At 39.0% G+C, this 21,541-nt stretch overlaps 1 protein-coding gene across 1 annotated transcript in view; it reads left to right on the top strand.

Annotated features, from left to right (window-relative positions):
- The window catches only part of GBE1 (1,4-alpha-glucan branching enzyme 1), a 316,473-nt gene that overhangs the window by 284,441 nt on the left and 10,491 nt on the right, over positions 1-21,541 (top strand). Inside the window, exon 15 of the mRNA XM_066241074.1 lies at positions 20,872-20,989. Coding sequence (XP_066097171.1) covers positions 20,872-20,989 — 118 coding nt within the window. The remainder of the gene's footprint in view (positions 1-20,871; positions 20,990-21,541) is intronic.

Genomic DNA, 21,541 nt, shown 5'->3' with positions numbered 1-21,541 from the left:
GTGACCTTTTTTTCAGAAACTGTACTTACTCAAGGCTCCAGTGACATAGACACCTTGGAGAATCAGGCCATGTCTTCTTGGAAGTATTGTAGTAGGGAAAGCCTCAGCCATCTGTTGGCTCTCTAGGAGAACTTCGAAGAAATACTGTTAGTTCTTTTCCGCCAAGGATTTTATTTTCTAGGGATTTGAGCCCACTTAGACCTTATTTACTCTCGTAGCCTTTCTCATTCTTGTCTTTTTGTCTATGAGCTATAACAAATCCCCATATGCAACTATTCCTCTGGGGACATGTACATTTTAATAAGTCACTTTTGAATACTCAAAAAGTATGTAAAACCCAATGCGCTAAAACATCTAATGGAATAGATTTTTATAATGAGGACTTTTGTTTGAGAGGAGAGCATTTGCAGCATACTTTAAACCATGCCTTCTAAATAATTATCTGTTCACAATGCCACCTTAAACTCATAGATAGAAATAATAAAATCTGGATTTTGTGATATTCTATACTCCAGTGACCTACTTCACTGCAGATATTTCATTTATAATCCCTCCACATAATAATAATAACCATCATTACAATACTTTCTAGTTCTAGGAATCTCACTATTGCACAAGATAAACAATTCAAGTTCTTTTTAATGTTTAAAAATATTCTCTTAAATGCAAATGCATTACTTCTGCACCTTGGGGCTAATGCCTATTCATCTCGCCAGCTGTACAAATCAGAAAGACATTTAACATGCTGTTCACAATGCCATCCCCCCAGAGATTCTTCTTCCACACCAAACAGCTCTAGTTTCTTTTCTTTATTTTTTTCCTGTAACAGAGAGAAGGACAGATAGGGACAGATAGACAGGAAGGGAGAGAGATGAGAAGCATCAATTCTTCGTTGCGACACCTTAGTTGTTCATTGATTGCTTTCTTATATGTAGCCTTGACCAGGGGGCTACAGCAGACAGAGTGACCCCTTGCTCAAGCCAGCGACCATGGGTCGCTATGATCCCACACTCAAGCTAGTAATCCCCCGCCCAAGTTTGTAAGCTTGTGCTCAAGCCCAATAAGCCTGCATTCAAGCCGGCGACCTTAGGGTATTGAACCTGGGTCCCCCGTGTCCCTGTCCAACGCTCCATTCACTGCGCCACCACCTGGTCAGGCTAGCTCTAGTTTCTTTAAGAGATTTTTATGATACTTTCCAGGCCTCTTACCATCATGTCTCCCTTCTCACAATACACCCATCGTTGTTCACATTCCTCTTACATTGTGTCCCCGGAACGAAGAGCGCAGCATTCCCGGTGTGGTCTGGCAAGTATGACATGCAGTGCCCTGTTTCCTCCCAACACTGCACTCAAATTATGAAAGGCAGTCACATTAGCTTCCTGGCAGCCATGACACTTTCTGCTCAGACTCCATTTGCATTCTGATAAAAATCTGTAGTTTTTTAGATACAAATCTTTAGTTTTTTTTTTATATGTACTAGTGCTTTGTTGTATCTCCTTTGTTCTTTATTTATTCCATTGATAATTTTAACCTAAAATCCCAGGTTCAAGATGAAACCTGAAAAAGTATATATTGTTGTTTTGCCTCTACCCTGTTAATAGAGAAGATACAAGAATACTAGCGTAGACCAGTTTTCTGTTATCGATCTGCTAGGATTGCACCGTCAGTAGGCAATGACTCTATTCTTTAAACTCGTTGCTCTACACTTAACTTTGAGTCCTTTCATTATCTTAGCATTTTACAAGCCTCATTCTTTCTTGGCCTTTCATCTTTCTGACTTTATCCTTATACCTTTAAACAACATTGTAGATCAGCATTATGGAATCATTTTAGATATGGAAATTGAAGAGAGGGAAAAGAAAAGGCTTTCTTTGCTGCATTTTCTGACTTTACCAAACTGTTCTAGTCCATTAGTATTTCCAACTCCTGAACCAGTGAATTAAATACAGATTTTCTCTGTAAAGAATCCATAGTGGCAAGATTGAAGGTATTAATCAAGTCAAGAGATTCATCAAATTTTTAATTCCCTGGAAAGCAGGATTTGATGTCAGAACAAATTTAAAGTTTCTCAAATAGTCTTTTGAACTTCTTCTGTCACTGTGAAATATAAACCTGCAATAGGTAATATATCTGACTGAATTCTTGAGTAGTTCTATTTTTTTTTTGAAACCTGTATATTTTGTATATCAAATAGCAGACGTCAGCTTTCACTCAGTCTTTGAAGAATAGGTGGTGACTGTCTTCCCAGGAAACTGTTGTAAGGGAAGCTATTTTGGGGGTAATGCCAGGCAGGGTAGACGAAATACATACTTTAATGATGCTTTTAACTATCACTTCAAACTAAGATGATACATTTGGAAAGCTAAGTGTGAAGTCCAATTTGTATCACTAAGTTTTTGAAAGTGGTCTTCATGGTGACAGATAAAGGACATAGTATTATTTCTGCAAAAGAATTCTACAGCTCCAGTAAGTTCAATGAAAAATATTTTTTAAGAAATCTACAGCCAGCCCTGGCTGGTTGGCTCAGTATCGGCCTGGCGTGCAGGAGTCCCGGGTTTGATTCCCGTCCAGGGCACACAGGAGAAGCACCCATCTGCTTCTCCACCCCTCCACCTCTCCTTCCTCTCTGTCTCTCTCTTCCCCTCCCGCAGCCAAGGCTCCATTGGAGCAAAGTTTGCCCAGGTACTGAGGATGGCTTCATGGCCTCTGCCTCAGGTGCTAGAATGGCTCTGGTTGTAACAGAGCAACGCCCCAGATGGGCAGAGCATCTCCCTCTGGTGGGCATGCCAGGTGGATCCCGGTCGGGCACATGCAGGAGTCTGTCTGACTGCCTCCCCATTTCCAACTTCAGAAAATACAACAAAAAAAAAAAAAAGAAAGAAAAAAAAAGAAAAAAGAAATCTGCCATATTCTAGAAAATAAACAACAGCAGCAAAATATCTTTGTCTATACAATATCTCACATTGGTCTTTTGGCTGCTGATCTTCAGTGTAATATTCACCAATGTTCTTTAATATGGAAAACAGCAAGGTGGGTTTTGCAGACTGAGATTTAAATATAATGGATAAGTAGGCAGGTGATCAATTTCAGGCTTCGGAAGATAATATATATATATTTTCTGATGTGTTATAGATATTTCATAATGATTTCACATTGCTTAGCTGTAAAGAGAGAAACAATATGCCCTTCATATTATCAGAAACATTGTATTTTTCCACCATATTTATTCACTTACAAAATTATCAAATCATCATTGTCTCAAAAGGAAAACTGCTAAGCCCCCAAGGGCAGACTGCTCTTATCTGTTCTAAATAACACAAATGGTGTCTCATTTTGATTGATGTGGGAACTTCTTTTGAGGTCCTTCTGCTGAGAGCCATTTTCATTAAGTATCCAGTTTAATATTCTTGGGCACACTGTAAGCTAGATCAGTGGTCCCCAACCTTTTTTGGGCCATGGACCGGTTTAATGTCAGAAAATATTTATACAGACCAGCCTTTAAGGTGGGATGGATAAATGTATCATGTGGCCGAGACAAGCGTCAAGAGTGAGTCTTAGACGGATGTAACAGAGGGAATCTGATCATTTAAAAAAAATAAAACATGGCTCAGACTTAAATATAAATAAAACAGAAACAATGTAAGTTATTTATTCTTTCTCTGTGGACCGGTACCAAATGGCTCACGGACCAGTACTGGTCCGCGGCCCGGGGGTTGGGGACCACTGAGCTAGATTGTTTAGCTTCATGTGACAGATGAGTAAACCGAGGTCTTTCAGTAACTACCGAACTTCCTCCAGCACTTGGCTGATCCAGTCTGAGCAGAGTATTGCAAAGCCTCTGTTCTTGCTACGATACACCGTGGTGCCTCTGTCTGTTCCCGAATACTGCTGTGTGATTGATGGTGGTAGCATAGAAGTATTACCAATAAGGATTTATTTCTGCAGTGTTCAAAATGATTTTGATCTAGTTCTGGGGGAGTAGGTAGCAAGAGGAGACTTGTACCCAAATTCATGGTATCAGCAAGCTTTCCTCTCATCATCTGACTCCCCTCAGCATCTTACGATCGCTCCTGACAAATTATTCCCCAGAATCTCTTCCTTGTGACCCTTGTCACCGTTCTGCCCAGGGGGGAAAAAAAAAAGTAAAAGTCAAGTTAATCGTGTTTACTCTATATTCTAGAGGAGAATGTGTCATGGTCTGTGTTCAAAGTTAAACTCCTCTGAGCATCACATTAATTTAAGTTGACTGTGTAATAGTCAAGGCAAGTTTGAAGCCCTCACAGCTTTTTAATAAAGTGTGTGTTTTGATATATACGGATTCATATCATTCTGAGAACATAAACGCTATGATCAAAATGTTTTTAAATTATTTGTCAGTCTGCTGTGGAGGTGGGGGTGGACATCATAGCCCCTCCTTTTCACGTGGTATTTAGAACTGTGACAGTATTGAAATGTGGCTGGTGAAAACTATGAGAATCCAGGCCAAAAATATTTAAAGCTAAGGGAACAGATGAGTAAACCGTTAGACTTGACCTGAGATCTTTGAAATATTTTCATTTAAACTGCTGCGAGATGTGCCTTTTACAATGTAAATTTAGACTCTGACATTTGCAACCTGTACACAAGACTTTTTAATGAGCAAATAAGGTCACTTGGATGATTCACTGAAATGTGGTCGCTGAAGGCAGAGGAGCTGCTGTGAGTTGCTCAGTTTATGGAAGCCTTTGAAGCCTGGTTATGTAACACTGTGTTTAATAAAATCTGTGTTTTATGCAGCAAATGAAAACAAAGAACTTAATTTAGGATTAGCTAAAAGATACATTCTATCACAATTTTGTATGTGAAGGTAAATTTCTCAACTAAAAAAGTAGAGCATCTCAACTTAACATTCTGGTTTTTCAGCTTGTAGCTGTTTTTGGTAAAAATAAAATACAGGTTTTCTGAAAATACCTGTAACAGTGGGTTTAAACAGGTGCCAGAATATTTCCTTTTCTTGTGTTTCTGTGTGTGTATCGTTATGCTTTCACTCTGTGCTGCAGTTTAATGATGATTTTTTTATGTGAGCAGAGACTGTTAATCCTGCTAACAATGTAGTATTAAATATAGTCCTTTTGTTTCTTTAGCTTAAAATGATGTACAGTCATTGCCTTGGTTAGCCTTCTTTTGTTTCAAGATAATGGTAATACTTACGAACATTGCCTAGTGGTCATCCTGATCATTTTTCATTGTTAAACACTGTTCCGCAGCCCCTGTGATGGAATACTAGTGACAGAGGTATACCCCCACTTCCACTGGCGATAAAGAGCCTATGATTTAGCATCATTTTTCTACCCATGAATTTGAAATGAATCACAAAGCAAAGCATCTTGCATGATTAAAATATTTCAGATGTGTAACACTTTTAGATTGACTTAATATATATATATATAGTTATAAAACTATAGGCAGTAATGAATTATGAGCAAGGACTTACTACACACAAATATTTTCGGGGTTTTTACGGGATTTTTTTTTGCTTTGTTTTTTGTGAGTAGCTGAATGCTATTCAGTGTTCAGTGCTCTGAGATAGATATTCAGCAGCACTTTCGTCTTTTTTGGGCATAGCTAAGTTGCATAGTGAGGGTCTTCTTTGGTTATAGAAATTCATTTAATAAGTAGCTCAGTCAAGGTTTCTGTCCATTGTTTTTTGTCCTTCTGTGTGAAAAAGAAATCAGAAACATTACCTCTTTGGAAATAGTACCTAATCACTTTATCATTGTATCACTAATGGGGGTAAACCTTTCTGTACCTAGCGTAATCACTTTTACCAATTTGTAAAAAGTAGTACTAAATACTTGATGGATAGGTGGATATGTGGACAGATGAACACATGGAGGGATATACTACCTACCTAATTTAAATTAAATAATAGTTACAAAAATCTATATTTCCCTTAGAGAACATATTTAATTAAATGGTAGGTAAAATTAATAAAGTATTATCTACAAAATACATCAGCATTTTGTAGAATTTGGAATTAATATACTAGAATCTTTTTTTTTTTTTTTCATTTTTCCACAGCTGGAAACAGGAAGGCAGTCAGACAGAATCCAGCATGCGCCCAACCGGGATCCACCCGGCATGCCCACTAGGGGGTGATGCTCTGCCCATCTGGGGCGTCACTCTGTTGCGTCCAGAGCCATTTTAGCGCCTGAGGCAGAGGCCACAGAGCCATCCCCAGCGCCCGGGCCAACCTTGCTCCAGTGGAGCCTTGGCTGCGGGAGGAGAAGCGTGAGACAGAGAGGAAGGAGAAGGGTAGGGGTAGAGAAGCAAATGGGCGCCTCTCCTGTGTGCCCTGGCCGGGAATCGAACCCCGGACTCCTGCACGCCAGGCCAACGCTCTACCGCTGAGCCAACCGGCCAGGGCCAGAATCTTTTGTTAGAATACTTGCTGAACAGAGTTTCCTAACAAGACCTACCATCTAATACAAACTTACCGTATGCTTGATACTCTGTAAATAGAAAATTACACTCATTTTCTCATTTAGTAAATCTTTTCCTTCACTAGGGAACAGCATTATAAATATGGAAGAAGTAATTCTACAATGAAATCACTGGCCTAAAATATTTCATATCTAACATTTTTAAAAGTTGTTTTTAATCAGTCTAAAACTGATAGTTTTTTTCTGTCTTAAAAAAACAAAATTATTGTAGTTGTCACCTTGATACATGATATCTGTGTTTTTTAACTAGAGAATTCTTTGTCTAAGATAAATTTCTAATATTTAATGTTAAATTACTTTTTCTTTTTGGATCTCAGTAGAAATTAGCCTTTTTTTTTTTTCAGTGAATATCTCCTGCCAGAAAGCTGTTTTGATCTTCTATTAGTGAGATATCTTTATTTCCATTATTTTCTACTAAGTAGTTCTAAATCAGAATTCCATAGGGTCAAAGTCGTCAGTGTTTCATTTATTTGTGAAAATGGTACCTGAATTCCCCTAGAAGAATTTTTAAAAGTAAGCCCTGATGTAATTACTGGTTCACTATCATAATTTCAGGGCTTCTAAGAGTAGGTGGCTGCTACAACCAAAAGAAGGGTTTGTTTCTCCAGAAAAAAGTAGAGTCATGAGCGATGTGTTCTTGGAAACAGTGGCTTCAGTATAACTGTGTGTAAGCATCACCTCCAATTCTACTAATGTACTTTCTATTGGCCTAAAGATTAAAAATGTACAATTAATTCCTATTATATTTGTGAAATTTATTCATGTAAATAATTGATTGTTTTTTGGTAGTTATATGGCATTTCTTTATTTTGCCGAATAAAGAAAATATTTTGTAGATGCTATCAAGAAAAATTATTTAATTAATTCATAACTTAAGTGCAGCCATATTATCTTGCACTGGGAGACAGTAGGTGCCATATTACAGGAACATTAGTTAAAACCAAAAATTGTTTTCCTGGTAAAATTATAAATATGACTGTGAGTTGTTGTTGTTTTTTTTTTTTCCTATGAGCTTTCTACCTTCCCTTCCAACACTCTTCCTTTTATTGGGCTAAGAAAAACAAAACATAAGTAAGTTTCACTGGTGATAGCATTTCTTTCTGACTCTCTCAGAAGTTTTTCCCTAACATTTTCTTCAGTTTGTTTTCTTACTCTAATATTTTTATCTCCCAAAGGCTCGTATAACTTGTCTGACCACATGTAGTCATGTGTTTCTGATTCTTCTATTGCGAGCATAGAGAGAGACGCGGGCTCTTGTTGCTAGGATAGTGGCTAAGAGCACGGGTTCCCGAATAAAACTGTCTGAAAGTTTTCAGTTCCGTCTGTCCCACGTGTTTATGTTATGAAGATAACCACCTTGTTTCTTAGTATCCTCATCTTTAAAACGCCTCCTTGTAGAACGGTTATCAGAATTAAATGAGTAAATGGGTGTCAAAAGCATAGCAACAGGATCCTGTACAGACTGTAGGCTCAATAAATTTTACCTGCTGTGCTCATCATTACAGTCATTGTCATTCTAAAAAATGCACTAGAAATTGGCAATAAAAGGAAGGAAAGGGAAGGTGAGGCACAGGCATTAACCCTCTCTATTACCTACATTCTCTTATCTTCCTTTTTATATCCTGTTGCCCAGTTCATCACCCTGAGATGATATCTGTTCCTTCTCAGTACCGGTATTAAAAGTCTTCTGGGCCCTGGCCTGTTGACTCAGCATTAGAGCGTTGGCCCGGCGTGTGGAAGTCCCATGTTTGATTCCTGGCCAGGGCACATAGGAGAAGCACCCATCTGCTTTTCCACCTTTCCTCCTCTCCTTCCTCTATATCTCTCTCTTCCCCTCCCACAGCCAAGGCTCCATTGGAACAAAGTTGGCCCCAGCACTGAGGATGGCTCCGTGGCCTCTGCCTCAGGTGCTAGAATGGCTCTGGCTGCAATGGAGCAATGCCCTGGAGGGGCCGATCATCGCCCCCTGGTGGGCGTGCCAGGTGGATCCCGGTCGGGCACATGCAGAAATCTTCCCCGATTCTCACTTTAGAAAAATACAAAAAAAAGAAGAAAAGTCCTCTGTTTCCTGGTAAACCCTTTCCTCACTTCTGTACCATTGGCTCACCTTTTTTCCTCACTCCACTGTCTGTATAATCCAGCACTATCTCGATTCCTCTTTTCTGTCTACCTACACTCTGTGTTATCTTTTTCCCTCATATCTAAATCCAATAACTTATTTTCTATGCTTGGCTCTTTTCCACTGAAGAACTCACACATGGACAGAGCCTCAACTATGAAGATGGTCCCTAATCACCTCTCCTACCTTGATCTGTGCCCTCTTCCTCAAGTGTAATATTGTCATGTTTGGTGACCATTAGGAAATACTGGGGAGCACACAATCATAGTTTTCTTAGATGTAGAACAACTCTACCGTGACCTGGTTCAGCCCAGGTAAATTCAGTAGAATTGGTTAGGTTAGGAGATGCAGTTTAGAGATGGTTTCCACATTAGTTCCAGGAGTTAAATTTGCTTAACATTTACAGAGTATGGATTTTTATTTGCCTTGACTCATCCTATCCTCACATCATCTTAGTGATGTGGGTCAGGCAAGTATTCTGATCCTTAGCCCAAACCTGAGCAGCAAAATGATTTATAGCTTTCACAAGATCATATCCCTAGTAAGTGAATAAATGTGATTTCAATCTAGTTCCTCTAAGTTCCACACAATTTTTCATTTGGACACCAGATGATTCATCTTTTTATTGCCCTATAGAAATGCCTTTAAAACCGGTAAAATGTGTTTCACTAATCACTTATAATTTTAGTTGTTTTTTAACAGTGAGTGGTGTCTCTGACTAAATGTCATTTTCACACAGTGTTAAACTATCCTGGTTTCTGACCCTCACAAACACAGATCAATTTAAATGGAATGTTTGTTAAACAACAAACATACTTACTTTAAAAGGATAAAATAAGCCTTTTAAGGAAAAGGGTGACCACTCACATATTTTTTGTTAAACCAGCATATAAACCTGAGTGTATTTCAGCTTCAGGTGATGAATGGCAAAGTGTCCTGAGAGGTGCTGAGGGTGTCAGAGGAGGAAAGAGTCTTTGGACTCCACGCACCTCAGAACAGAGGAAAGGACACTTTACAACGAGGTGAAAGATAGAATTCTGTTTACCCCAGGTTTCTGGATAAGCCATTGTCCACGTTCGTTCTTGAGTATGGGAGTTACTGTAAGCGCAGTGGTCCCATATTATTGGCATAGATTTTACAGCATGGGGGTTATGATTTGTTTTAGCCACACACAAAAGATTCCACCTTGGACAGCTTTCGGGAGAACTTCTCTGTGGTTTTATATTAGAAGCATTTAATTGCATATATTTCCTTCTCTTGCTATATAATTATATTTCATTCCCCCATTACAAGAGTTCTGTTCAGCTAGCATGTAGGTGGTCCTCAAGGGTGGGGCTTCGATCAGTTAGTTGTAATTCTGCTGTGCTCGTGAGAAGAGGTAAGCAAAGCATATACCTACTCTGCCATCTTGACTGGCAATCAAACTGTACCAGAATTTTGCTTATTTGAAATACGTAAATTATCACCACTGTTTGACTATGATGGCCAACCCATTTGTTGATTTTGTTTTGAGTTGTACAGACATGTACTTCGCAGAAATGACTTAGCAGCTTTACTCTTTCTTTGTATTATTGTTTTCTGTGTCTGCTTAGTAAGATGAAACCCATATGATTGTTTGAAAGACTATTGCAAGGAATTAGATTAGATTAGATTTATTATATTCCTGGAAAATGGATTTATTAGCAATCCTGTGTTCGTGTGTGTGTGTGTGTGTGTGTGTGTGTGTGTGTGTATTTAAAGCCCTCTCGGTAATATTTTCTGTGCCTGTGAGGAATTGTTTACTTTGAATCCTTTCCCTCACAATCATCAATATAGGTATAGTTATGATAGTTAGGGGTTCTGTGCCCAGAAGGACTCAGGAATGATTGGGAGTGATGACGCGTGATGACGCATGTATGTGTGTGCTCTGCACACACAGACACACATATGCACACCTGCAAGTTTTTTTTTGTTTTTTTGTTTTTTTGTATTTTTCTGAAGCTGGAAACGGGGAGAGAGAGTCAGACAGACTCCCGCATGAGCCCGACCGGGATCCACCCGGCACGCCCACCAGGGGCGATGCTCTGCGTGACGATGCTCTGCCACAACCAGAGCCACTCTAGCGCCTGGGGCAGAGGCCAAGGAGCCATCCCCAGCGCCCGGGCCATCTTTGCTCCAATGGAGCCTTGGCTGCGGGAGGGGAAGAGAGAGACAGAAGGAGGGGAGGGGGGTGGTGAAGCAAATGGGTGCTTCTCCTATGTGCCCTGGCCGGGAATTGAACCCAGGTCCCCTGCACGCCAGGCCAACGCTCTACCACTGAGCCAACTGGCCAGGGCCTGCACACCTGCAAGTTTTGCTTTGGATACAAGCTCAGCCTCTTCTCATTCAGCTCTCTGAAGCATGGAATGAGCCCTTTAGTGTTAGGATTTTCTATTTGGTCTTAAATGTTCAAAGAAAAAGAGGCATATACATTACCTTTTAATATTCCTAGTAACTATGAATTTAAATAAAGAAGAAGAATGTCTCAGATAAACAGTGACAGAAAGAGATTTGACTTGGGGTGGTGAACACATAAGTACAGTGCACAGATGATGTGTTGTAGAATTGTGCACCTGAAACCTAACATAATTTTGTTAAACAATGTCACCCCAGTAAATTCAATAAAAAGGGGAAAATGGTGTTTCTACTACCAAGGATAAAAAATTAATTTTCAGAGTTGAAGTATTTTAATGTTCATGTACTCTGCAATCTTTTTCTGTCAGATAGTGGTGAAGTGGTAGAAAATGTTATACCTATGTGTATGTCCTGGTTCCGCCAGATTATTTTATTTATAGATAAATAATGTATATATGACTTTGACATGCCATTTTGATATTCTGTTCTTAAGCTCAGCCTTTTGCCTGGTCACGTTGATAATGCAAGTCCTTACGTATATACTAACTTTAGTAAACACATAATTATTTATCCTCTTCAATTAAAAATTATATAAAATGTCTCTCCCCAGGGTTCAAACTGGTCAGAGTTATTCACCTGAGTAGTAACTGTTTCAAACTGACATGCATTAGTTTAATGACTGGGACATCTTAGAAAAGGAGGAAAAAAATATTTTTAAATGCCCAGGTAAATTTTTATAAATAATGAAATAGCGTTGTGTTAGAATTTATATTTATGGACCTGAAATTTGAACACTATCAAAAGAAGAAAAATCAAGGTTGGTTTTTTTTTATGGCCAAATTTGTTTCAAATTATTTCTTAAACTTGACCAACACCATGAATAGATCAAACCGCAAGGAGAAGGATGCCAAGAGGATCCACTCACTCAACAGGACAAATACTAATGTGGGTCCTAGGTAGAGGCAAGGGAGAAACGGGGAAAGACAGAAGTCTTTTATCGAAATTGTATATTAATATTGGAAGACAGGCCCTGGGCGGTTGGCTCAGCGGTAGAGCATCGGCCTGGCTTGCGGGGGACCCGGGTTCGATTCCCGGCCAGGGCACATAGGAGAGGTGCCCATTTGCTTCTCCACCCCCCCTCCTTCCTCTCTGTCTCTCTCTTCCCCTCCTGCAGCCAAGGCTCCATTCGAGCAAAGATGGCCCGGGTGCTGGGGATGGCTCCTTGGCCTCTGCCCCAGGCACTAGAGTGGCTCTGGTTGCCGCAGAGCCATCGCCCCCCCCCGAGGGGCAGAGCATCGCCCCCTGGTGGGCAGAGCGTCGCCCCTGGTGGGCATGCCGGGTGGATCCCGGTCGGGCGCATACGGGAGTCTGTCTGACTGTCTCTTCCTGTTTCCAGCTTCAGAAAAATACAAAATATATATATATATTGGAAGACAGAAAACAGTCATAATTAAATTTACAGTATGTTCAATGTTGGTGAACTCTGGTGAGAAATCAGAACCAGTAGAGGAGGATGTGGGGAGGTCTTTAATTTTCAGGCAGTGAGCTCCTAATAGCCTTCTCCACATTTTCAGAAGCCTGAGCAGGAACAGCTTAAAATTTCAAAAGGTGTCTAGTCCTCGAAGAGTTCAAGGTACAGTCCAATTAAGCTTTAGTGTTAAAATTTTTATATAACAAGAAAAGTGTTCAGATTTTATTGAGAACAGAGACAGGGGAGAAGGAAATGCAAATGAAGGTCATGAAGGAAGAAGAGGCCAAGTTGGGTGTAAAACATAAGCTAGAGAATAAATAGATTCACTTTTATGTTTTTCATCACTTAAGACAGAAGCTTAAATGAATCAGGGTCTTTAATAATAATAATATAAACAGCAGCTAATAAGCAGAGGATTCTCTTTTTCAGTGCTAAACATAGCTTTAAGCACTTGATGTATGTTGCTTCACCTAATCCTCACAGCCCTCTGATACAATACCTCTCTTTTACCCACAAGAAGTTGAGCCTTGGCCCTGGCCAGTGGCTCAGTGGATAGAGTGTCAGCCTGGAGTATGAACCTCCTGGGTTTGATTCCCAGTCAGGGCACACAGGAGAAGCAACCATCTGCTTCTCCTCCCTCTCCCCCTTCTCTCCCTCTTCCCCTCGTGCAGCCAGTGACTCAGATGGTCCTATGTTGGCCTCAGGCACTGAGGATAGTGCTATTGGTCTGAGCATTGGCCCTGGGAACTGAGGATAGCCCAATTGATTTGAGCATCAGCCCCAGTTGGAGTTGCAGGAATGGATTCCAGTTGGGGTGCATACAGGAGTCTTCCTCACTATCTCCAAGAAACTGAGCCTCCATGAATTTCACTAATCAGAGACACACAGCAGATAATTGGCAGAACTGGGGTTAGAAGGTAAATTTTGGACCCCAGAGTTCATCGATGCTCCCACCATAGTTTACTCTTTTAGCATGCTTCTTCATATCCCTGTCTGTCTGCAGGAAATGGCTCAGATGATGCTTACTTACTGCTTATAACTGTTATTATTTTTCAGGGACTTGGAAGAGTTTCCAATTATTTTTTCCTATTTATAGATATTGCATTGGACTACACTGAAGGCTGTATTAGAGTAAATTTGAGGAAAGGTGTTTTTCCATAGCCTAAGTCAAAATTATTTTGAGTTCACAAGCAGCATTTGTATAAAAAAATGTTGAATCTGCATGTTTGAAACTCATTTTGATGACAAAGTATGCGGTTAAAAGGTGAATAACAATCTGTCATTTTTTTTCTTTTGCAGTTCTAAATAATTGCTGTTGCTTCATCAAATAATTGAATTTACAAGTTCTTTGGGTAGTTTTTAATGACACAGAGAGCAACTATTTTCGAGGAAGATTAGGCTAGAAATGTGGGCATGTTTTTTTCATTATTATTCTTTCTTGAGTTATTGAGAAGCCATGACATTTTTAATTCAAGTTTTATAATCTTCTGTGACAAAGAAAAGTTCCTAATTTGGTTAGTCAAAGTATTCTGTAGTATATTTTCTATTTGCATAGAGAAATATGTCCCACTAAATATTTTTTATTATCATTTGATTTACTGACGTGTCATTAAGCATGTCCAAGAATAAACTAATAATTTGCATGAAAATGCATTTCAAAAGGCATGACAATCCATTAATTAATATGCTAGATAATGATATTTGATCCCTTTATTCTTTGAGTTGTTTTTTGTTTGTTTGTTTTTTCTATTGTGCATTGTATAGTTTCTAAAAATTTATAGCCAAGGACGTACACTTGCAGAAATAGGAATGAATTTTTCATGTCAAATCAGAAACCTGTTTTTGATGAAACAAGCACATCCTAGCTTACACTAAAATAACAGTTCTCTTTTACACTCAATTAAAATGTGTGGGTGTCATTTACACTCTCAGTGAAGCAATCTTCACAAACTTGAGTGCATATGTAGCTCACCCAGGAAGATGCTGCTTTTCTTGTGGATGCCAAATTGATAATATGAGCTAAAAAGGGTAAACAGAAGCAAAAACAGAACAACATATTGCCCTTAAAGAGAAATTCCATTTGGCATTCGTTTGATGTTAAAATATAGTTTGACCACATGCAATATGAAATTCTGTTTTGATTTTTATATTATTGTTTGTTTTTATTTTATTTTTAAAATATTATAATATTGGGGCATTTTTTAAACTAAAATTAAGGAGAGAAAAGAAGTTAAATGGATGTTTGTCTTTAAAGTACCACAGTAATAACTGCCACATGGCCATAAAAATAGTTTTGAAAAAAATAATTAAAATGAAATGTCAGTACTTATTTATACTGATGAGTTTTTATCATATATTCTAGATCACAAAATGATGGAAATGCCTAAAACACACACACACACACACACACACACACACACACACACACACGCACACCCCTACCTCATACAATCACAGGTATCCATTTTTAAAATATAGAGCTACATATCACAAGACTCCTGTATTTGGATATAGACCAGGTAGAGCAATTAACTTATAAGTTATGCCCTTTTTTGTGGTTTAGAATAATAAACTAGACATAATTTAGCTAGACTTATAAAATAAAGGGACAAATGCAGGAACAACCTAGGTTTTTGTGGATTATAGCTGGCAATAGATAAAATTCAACTTATGAAACATCAATAGAGAAGGGTTATATTAGAACATCGTTGCAAGCCCTGTGCCCGTAGTTATTTTTAGACTGCTTGCAAACATAAAATGCTCCTTGCTTTTCAGTACCACTGCTTACTCTATCAGATGTTTGTTCGCAGTTCCTTAGAATTTCCTATCGAGTGTTCCCTGCGTTTGATATAGGCTCTCTCTGCTGCAGTTTTCCAGCTCCCAGAAGTTACTGCAATCATAGCAATACGGGTGGGATGATGAAAGACTCAAATCTGTAAATAACACATGAATTTCATATATATAACCTTTGGGCCTCCTTTACCCATTCAGCGCACCCTCACTCCCACCTCTGACGACCACCAGTTTGTTCTCTGTATGTGACCTTGTTTTTTGTTTGTTTCTAAATATTTAAATAATTTTCAATCCAAATGGATAGACCTATTTGGTCTCCTTTTGGGAAAAAAAAATTTCCATAACAGAATTCCATCATTTTTTTCTGCTGTATTTTCCCAAATTGAGCAAGGTAAATATTTTGATTTGTATTCACCAGTTTTGTATTCATAGATTCTCAAATGTACATTTTTTAAAACCACATTTTAACATGTCTTGAATTAGGATTTATCTTGCAATGATTGCCATGAGAGTGATTTTATTAGTATATGTATAATTCACCTTAAGATCAGTGATGTCTGGGCCCTGGCTGATGGCTCAGTGGATAGAGTGTTAGCCCAGTGAACGGATGTCTGCATTTAATTCCTGGTCAGGGCACACAGGAGAAGCAGCCATCTGCTTCTCTCCCTCTCTCCTTCCCCCTTCTCTGCCTCTTCCCTTCCCTCAGCCACTGGCTCAATTGGTTTGAGCATGGCCCAGGGCATTGAGGATAGCTCGTTGGTCTGATCATCAGCCTCAGGTGCTAAAAATAGCTCAGTACTCAAGCATCCACCCCAGATGGGTTGCCAGGTGGATCCCAGTCAGGGTGCATGCAATAGTCTGCCTCACCATCTCCTCTCCTGTCACCTAAAAAAGAGAAAAAAAAAGAAAGAAAAGAAAAAATTAGTGATATTTTACATCTAAAGATACATGGTAATTTACCAGTTTTACCATCCTTATGGTCATCTTAGTCACTGGACAACCCCTTTCATTATAACTTAGTTTGAAATCTCTGAGATTGTACCTTATAATAAATTTTCTTAGCTTCATCATTGGGAGTGAAGTGAGTTTAGTGCAGAATGATATAAATGATAGTACTTCTCACATCAAATCCTTATACTTTGAAGAGACACTTTATAAAGTGGCTGAGCAAACACAGTAGCTTTTGAAGTATTTGAAGAGCCATTGAATTTAAGAGTCTTCATGCCTTCACTGTTCTTTAATCTTATTAATACAGGTCTTCAGAACATGGCTCTTACTTGGTTCAATTTTAAGAACATAGATTATAAAATGATGCTTAAAACTTCTTACCTACTTCAACCTGTTGATAGTTACATCAAATACTTAGGAGGCTCTTGAATTTAAAATAAGAACAAATCATAATATTTTAAAATGACATTCAAATGGATAGGGACCTATTAGATCTCTTTATAAAAAAATCTACATAAAATAATTCAATTATTCTATTCTTTTTCTACTGTATTTTCCCAAAGTGAGCAAGGTAAAGTTTGGGTTCCACATCTTGTATGCACCAATAAAATGATCAAAAGATCCAGAAATGGATCTGGAGTAAATGCAGTAAACTTTATAGTTATTCAGACTCCTGAAGGAATGTAATGAAATCAGTTCTTTAATGTCAGGCTTTTAAATTGTATTAGAATACCATTTAGATGAATATCATTTTATCTACTTTTCTTCTTCTTATTCTCATGCCATGTTCTTTCTGGCCACTTCATTCTTAGATCTCAACTCTAGAATTAAACAAGAAACTTCATATGAAAACACTTTGCCTGATTAGTCATGAAATAAGTCCCCCCTTGTAGAGAGTAGGGTAATTAGGTCCTCATTTGACTTGTGTGCTCATTTCAGCTCTGCCGCGAAACTGCTTGTATATCTTTGGGCACAGAAAGTCCCGTCTTCCACTTTGTCTCCCAAATTAAACATCAGTTTCCTTGCCATCTGCACATAGTCAGCTGTACATGCAAAGCCTCTCTGTCTGCACTTGCCAAGTTTTGCCGTGTTACTATCCATTGACTCTACTGTTAGCTCGTGAGCGGTTGTCTGACTGTTTCCCTTGTCTATTCTAGTCTGCCCCTGACCTGTAGGTTAATTTTCTTGATTGGCATAGCCTTTCTCACAAATCTTCAACATCCTCATACTTAATTAAACAATGACTTAAACAATGAATTAAACAATGACTCTGAACTGCCTAACCTAACCTTCAAAGCTTTAATATACAGACCGTCAACCCCGTATTTCCACTTGGCTCTGCCTGTCACTGAATATCGTCCTCTGCTTTATTTATAGACATTCGTGTGCATGTCTGATCTTTCCTCATAGGTTGTACATTGAGTGTAAACTAAGGCCATAGTGCAGATACACTTAGAGTGTATCTAAGTCCCCCCCTTTTTTTATCATGCACAGTGCTTTCATATACATTGTTTAATTTAGAAAGTGAAAGGGGGAGTAAAGACAGTTTATTCTTCTTTAGCATTTAAAAGCTGCGTGATTTGAGCTGTCTTGGTGAATCAGAACTGTCATCTTGAATACCAGTTTCAAACACGGAGTCAGAACTTACATGAGAAGGCTCTCCACTAGGTGTCGGGAGGCAGCTACGAACCAAGGCGGATGGAGATGAAGGTGTCCTGCTAAACGTATTGCACCTGCTCTGCCGCTGGAAACCAGATAAAGGAGCTGGTTTAAACAAGTGTAAATTAGCGTCAAGGTATGTTTTCAGAGAGATGGTTTTTAGCAGAAGACAGGTTTTAAGGGGTTTGGGAGCTGTGTGGGTCCTGTGTCCTCTGTGTGTGAAAGAGAGAGAGGGTGTGTGTGTGTGTGTGTGTGTGTCTGCACACACACACACACGCACACATATTATTAAGAGGGAGTAAGGGCCTACCTAAGTGAGAGAAAAGGGAAAAAAATTCAGTTGCTCAAATAACCTCCTTAAAAAGCTTTTGTTTGAAGTCATGTTCCTAAACGGTGGGGTTTTCCTGATAATGGAATAATACGTCGTAGTAATTTATAACTATGAAGTTCTCTCACAATCTTTCCTTTTAATCAGTCTTTTAAATTTGGGGACTTTTCTGGAGTTTAAAGGTTTCGTTTCCTAAAGAAATAACTGTGTTCCCGAGGTAACAGAGAGAGGACTGGATTATTCTAAAAGCGGCCCCAGCAGAGCCCTTTCTCTAAATTACAGATCTGAGAGAGGGGCCTAAACTGATGTTTAGAAGCAGTCATTGTGAGTTTTGTAGGCTTTTCCTTTATGTTACAGATTGTATATAGTAAGTTAATAGACTGTAACTATTTTAAATATGATGATCTCTTTCATTGTCGAAAAGACATGGGTTCTTACAGAACAGTTGTTCTGAAAGAATCATTTCTCAATCCTTGATTGAGAAACTCTCATATATACGCAAATATAATACTTACTATGAGTTCTGTGACTTTTTAAATGAATCCACACTTTATTAATAAAAACGGTCACGTTATTTTAAGTACAGTGTCAACTGCATGTATTAACATAATTTAGTCTTTAGACAATGCCTGATGCTCGTGTCGATCCCCCATCCCTCCTAATTACATATTCCCGTGTTTGGTGAGGCCCCTCTGGTGACAGGGCCACCAGCATCTAAGCACCCCGCCGACTGGGACCCACTGCTTTCGGGTAACACCCTTGCTTTCTGATACCCTGCTGCCGATAATCTATATTGGTAACCGGTAATGGTTTTCCTTTTGCTTTTCGATGATTTGAACAAGTATTTAATTACCTAGGGCGAAGAACAAAAGCAAAACTTTTGTTTAAACCATTCCTTTCATTCCACAATGCTTCATTTTCACTCTCCATATCTCGCCGATCTATAATTTGGTGTGTTCAAATTATTTCTCACTGTCTTTAGTGGCTTTAGAATGTGCCTGTGCCCAGGAGTCACTTGTTGACTCTCAATCTGTGTGTGTGTCTCATTCTCCTTTAAACACGCTCATATGTTGAGTGTCAGTTGGAAGCTGAGTCCGAGTGGCTGACCTGGACTGACAGAAGGAAGCCACCGTGCCCAGCAAGTTTCCCTAACTGAGTCCCTGTAAATCTTCCACCCAGGGAGGCTCCCTAGGCATGGAAATGAGGGTCCTTGTTTGTGACCTACACGTACTTTTAATGTGATGATTGTTGTTATGTAACAATGTGCAGAGGCTTCTGAGATTAAGGATTGATATGCCAGAAAAGGAGAATGCAAACGCTTAAACCTATCTTTTGTCCTCCTTAGGCTAAAGAAATGTAAGGTTTCTCAGAGGGATGGGTCTGGAGAATATTATGCTAAGTGAAATAAGCCAGTCAGAGAAAGACAAATATCCGTATGATTTCATTTGTATGGGGAATCTAATAAACAAAATAAACCAACAGACAAATTAAGAGACAGACTCAGAGATACAGAGAACAGACTCACAGCTGTCAGAGGGGAGAGGAGGTGAGGTGAGGGGCTGGTTAAAAAAGGGAAAGAGATTAAGCAAACACAGTAAAACAAAACAAGTGCTCATAAACATGGAAATCAGTCTGGCGGTTGTCAGAGGGAAAGGGCTGGGGAGAAGAGAGTAAATGGGGAATAAATGGTGAAGGAAGGAGACTTGGGGTAGTGAAAACACAATACAGATAATGCATTATAGAATTGTATGCTTGAAATTTATATAATCTTATGAACCAATAAATTAAACAACAACAACAAAAAGAAAGTGAAGATTTCTAAGTATAGATGTAGTTTTTCTTGTGGAGTTTGTATCAAACTGTCTTTTCTAGATATGATGAGCATAATAAATTTGTACATAATAACTATTGCTTCTATTTTACTGTAAACAGGATAACGCTAACATGTCCAATAACTCAGGGAAGAATCAGATGTTAAATTGTAGCAGGACGGCAACACGAGTCCTCCCGTGCACGATGGCCAGTCTGTTTCCATGACCTTGTGTGTTCACAGCAGCAGCAGGCAGCCCGTAACTACTGTGAGGTCTAAGCCTGCTTGGTCGGCACTGCTCAGACCACATGTGGACACTTGGTTTGCTTCTGTGTTCCTCCCTTGAATAACCAGGATCTGGAAGGCTGGAGTGAATGAGTCAGAGATGAGGAAGAAGTAAAAAGCTTTACCAAGTGAGGAATGATCAAAGCTTCTGAGATTCTTTAAAATACGTAGTTTCCAATATATAGAGAGAGGACACATGGAGATACGAATGGTTACTGTATTTTGAACTTACTCCTTATGGATTTTTCTGGATAGAAATAATTCCAAGCCAGGCAAATTGCTGTTTATGGTGGAAATTTTTAACAAAGGAAGTGGGTTGCGTTAAGAGAGGTGTAGCTTCTCCATGAAGAGGTACATTCCATCCCAGACTGGAGGATCGGATGAGCTGGGATAGGATAACAAGGATCTTCTCAGGGTTGGCACTTGACACCTGTAGCCCCCCATTCAAACATGAAAGTCTCCAGAATCCTTCAAGAACGAGTCTTTAGTACAGATTATGATTTCCCAGTGTTCAGAATACTCACCTTTTAAACTGCTGTCCAAGGACATATTTTATAACGTCTCATTCAACCCTGAACCGGACTGATTCCTTAAGAACCGTACGTACAAGATTGTGCTAGATTCAGACGCAGCGGAATACGGAGGACACCAGAGGTTGGACCACAATACCGATTTCTTTTCTGAGGCTTTTGGACATAATGGGCGTTCCAATTCACTCTTGGTAAGTAATGATTTTTTTTAAGACATCTTTATTGCATGTAAATTTAGTCCTTTATTTTTATCATGATGTTTCTGTCAAAAGAAATAACTTTCAAAAGAAAGCAATGTGCAGAAATGGGGAGGGGGGACGAATGGGGAAGGGTGAGTGTGTTGAAGAACCCGACGCCGATGTAGAGTCCTCGGCGGAACTGGGTTTGGAAAACCGAACGGTAAAGGACATTTGATGGACGATTGGGGGAATTTGAATTAAATAGGATTAAAAATTATTTCTCAGAAAGTAAGAGGAAGGCCTATTTAAGCATTTCCTTCTATTCTGATTATTTCTATTATTAATGCCACAGTATATGTACCTTTTGTACCTGCTTTCTCTATAATATTTAACAATACGCAGATTTCTACATTATTGATTTTCTAACGAAGTTTAGTCTTAAACACCTTAAAAGAATCAAGGAAAATTTATCTCTTTTTTTTTTTTTCATGTAGTCAGTCAACTGAAGACTGAATTCGTTCCAGTTATAAAATTCTCTGGTTTCTTCATATTACCGAGGAAAGC

The sequence above is a fragment of the Saccopteryx bilineata genome, chromosome 8 (assembly GCF_036850765.1).
Source record: "Saccopteryx bilineata isolate mSacBil1 chromosome 8, mSacBil1_pri_phased_curated, whole genome shotgun sequence".
Classification (NCBI taxonomy): Eukaryota; Metazoa; Chordata; class Mammalia; order Chiroptera; family Emballonuridae; genus Saccopteryx; species Saccopteryx bilineata.
This window is presented reverse-complemented; position numbering and strand designations above follow the sequence as displayed.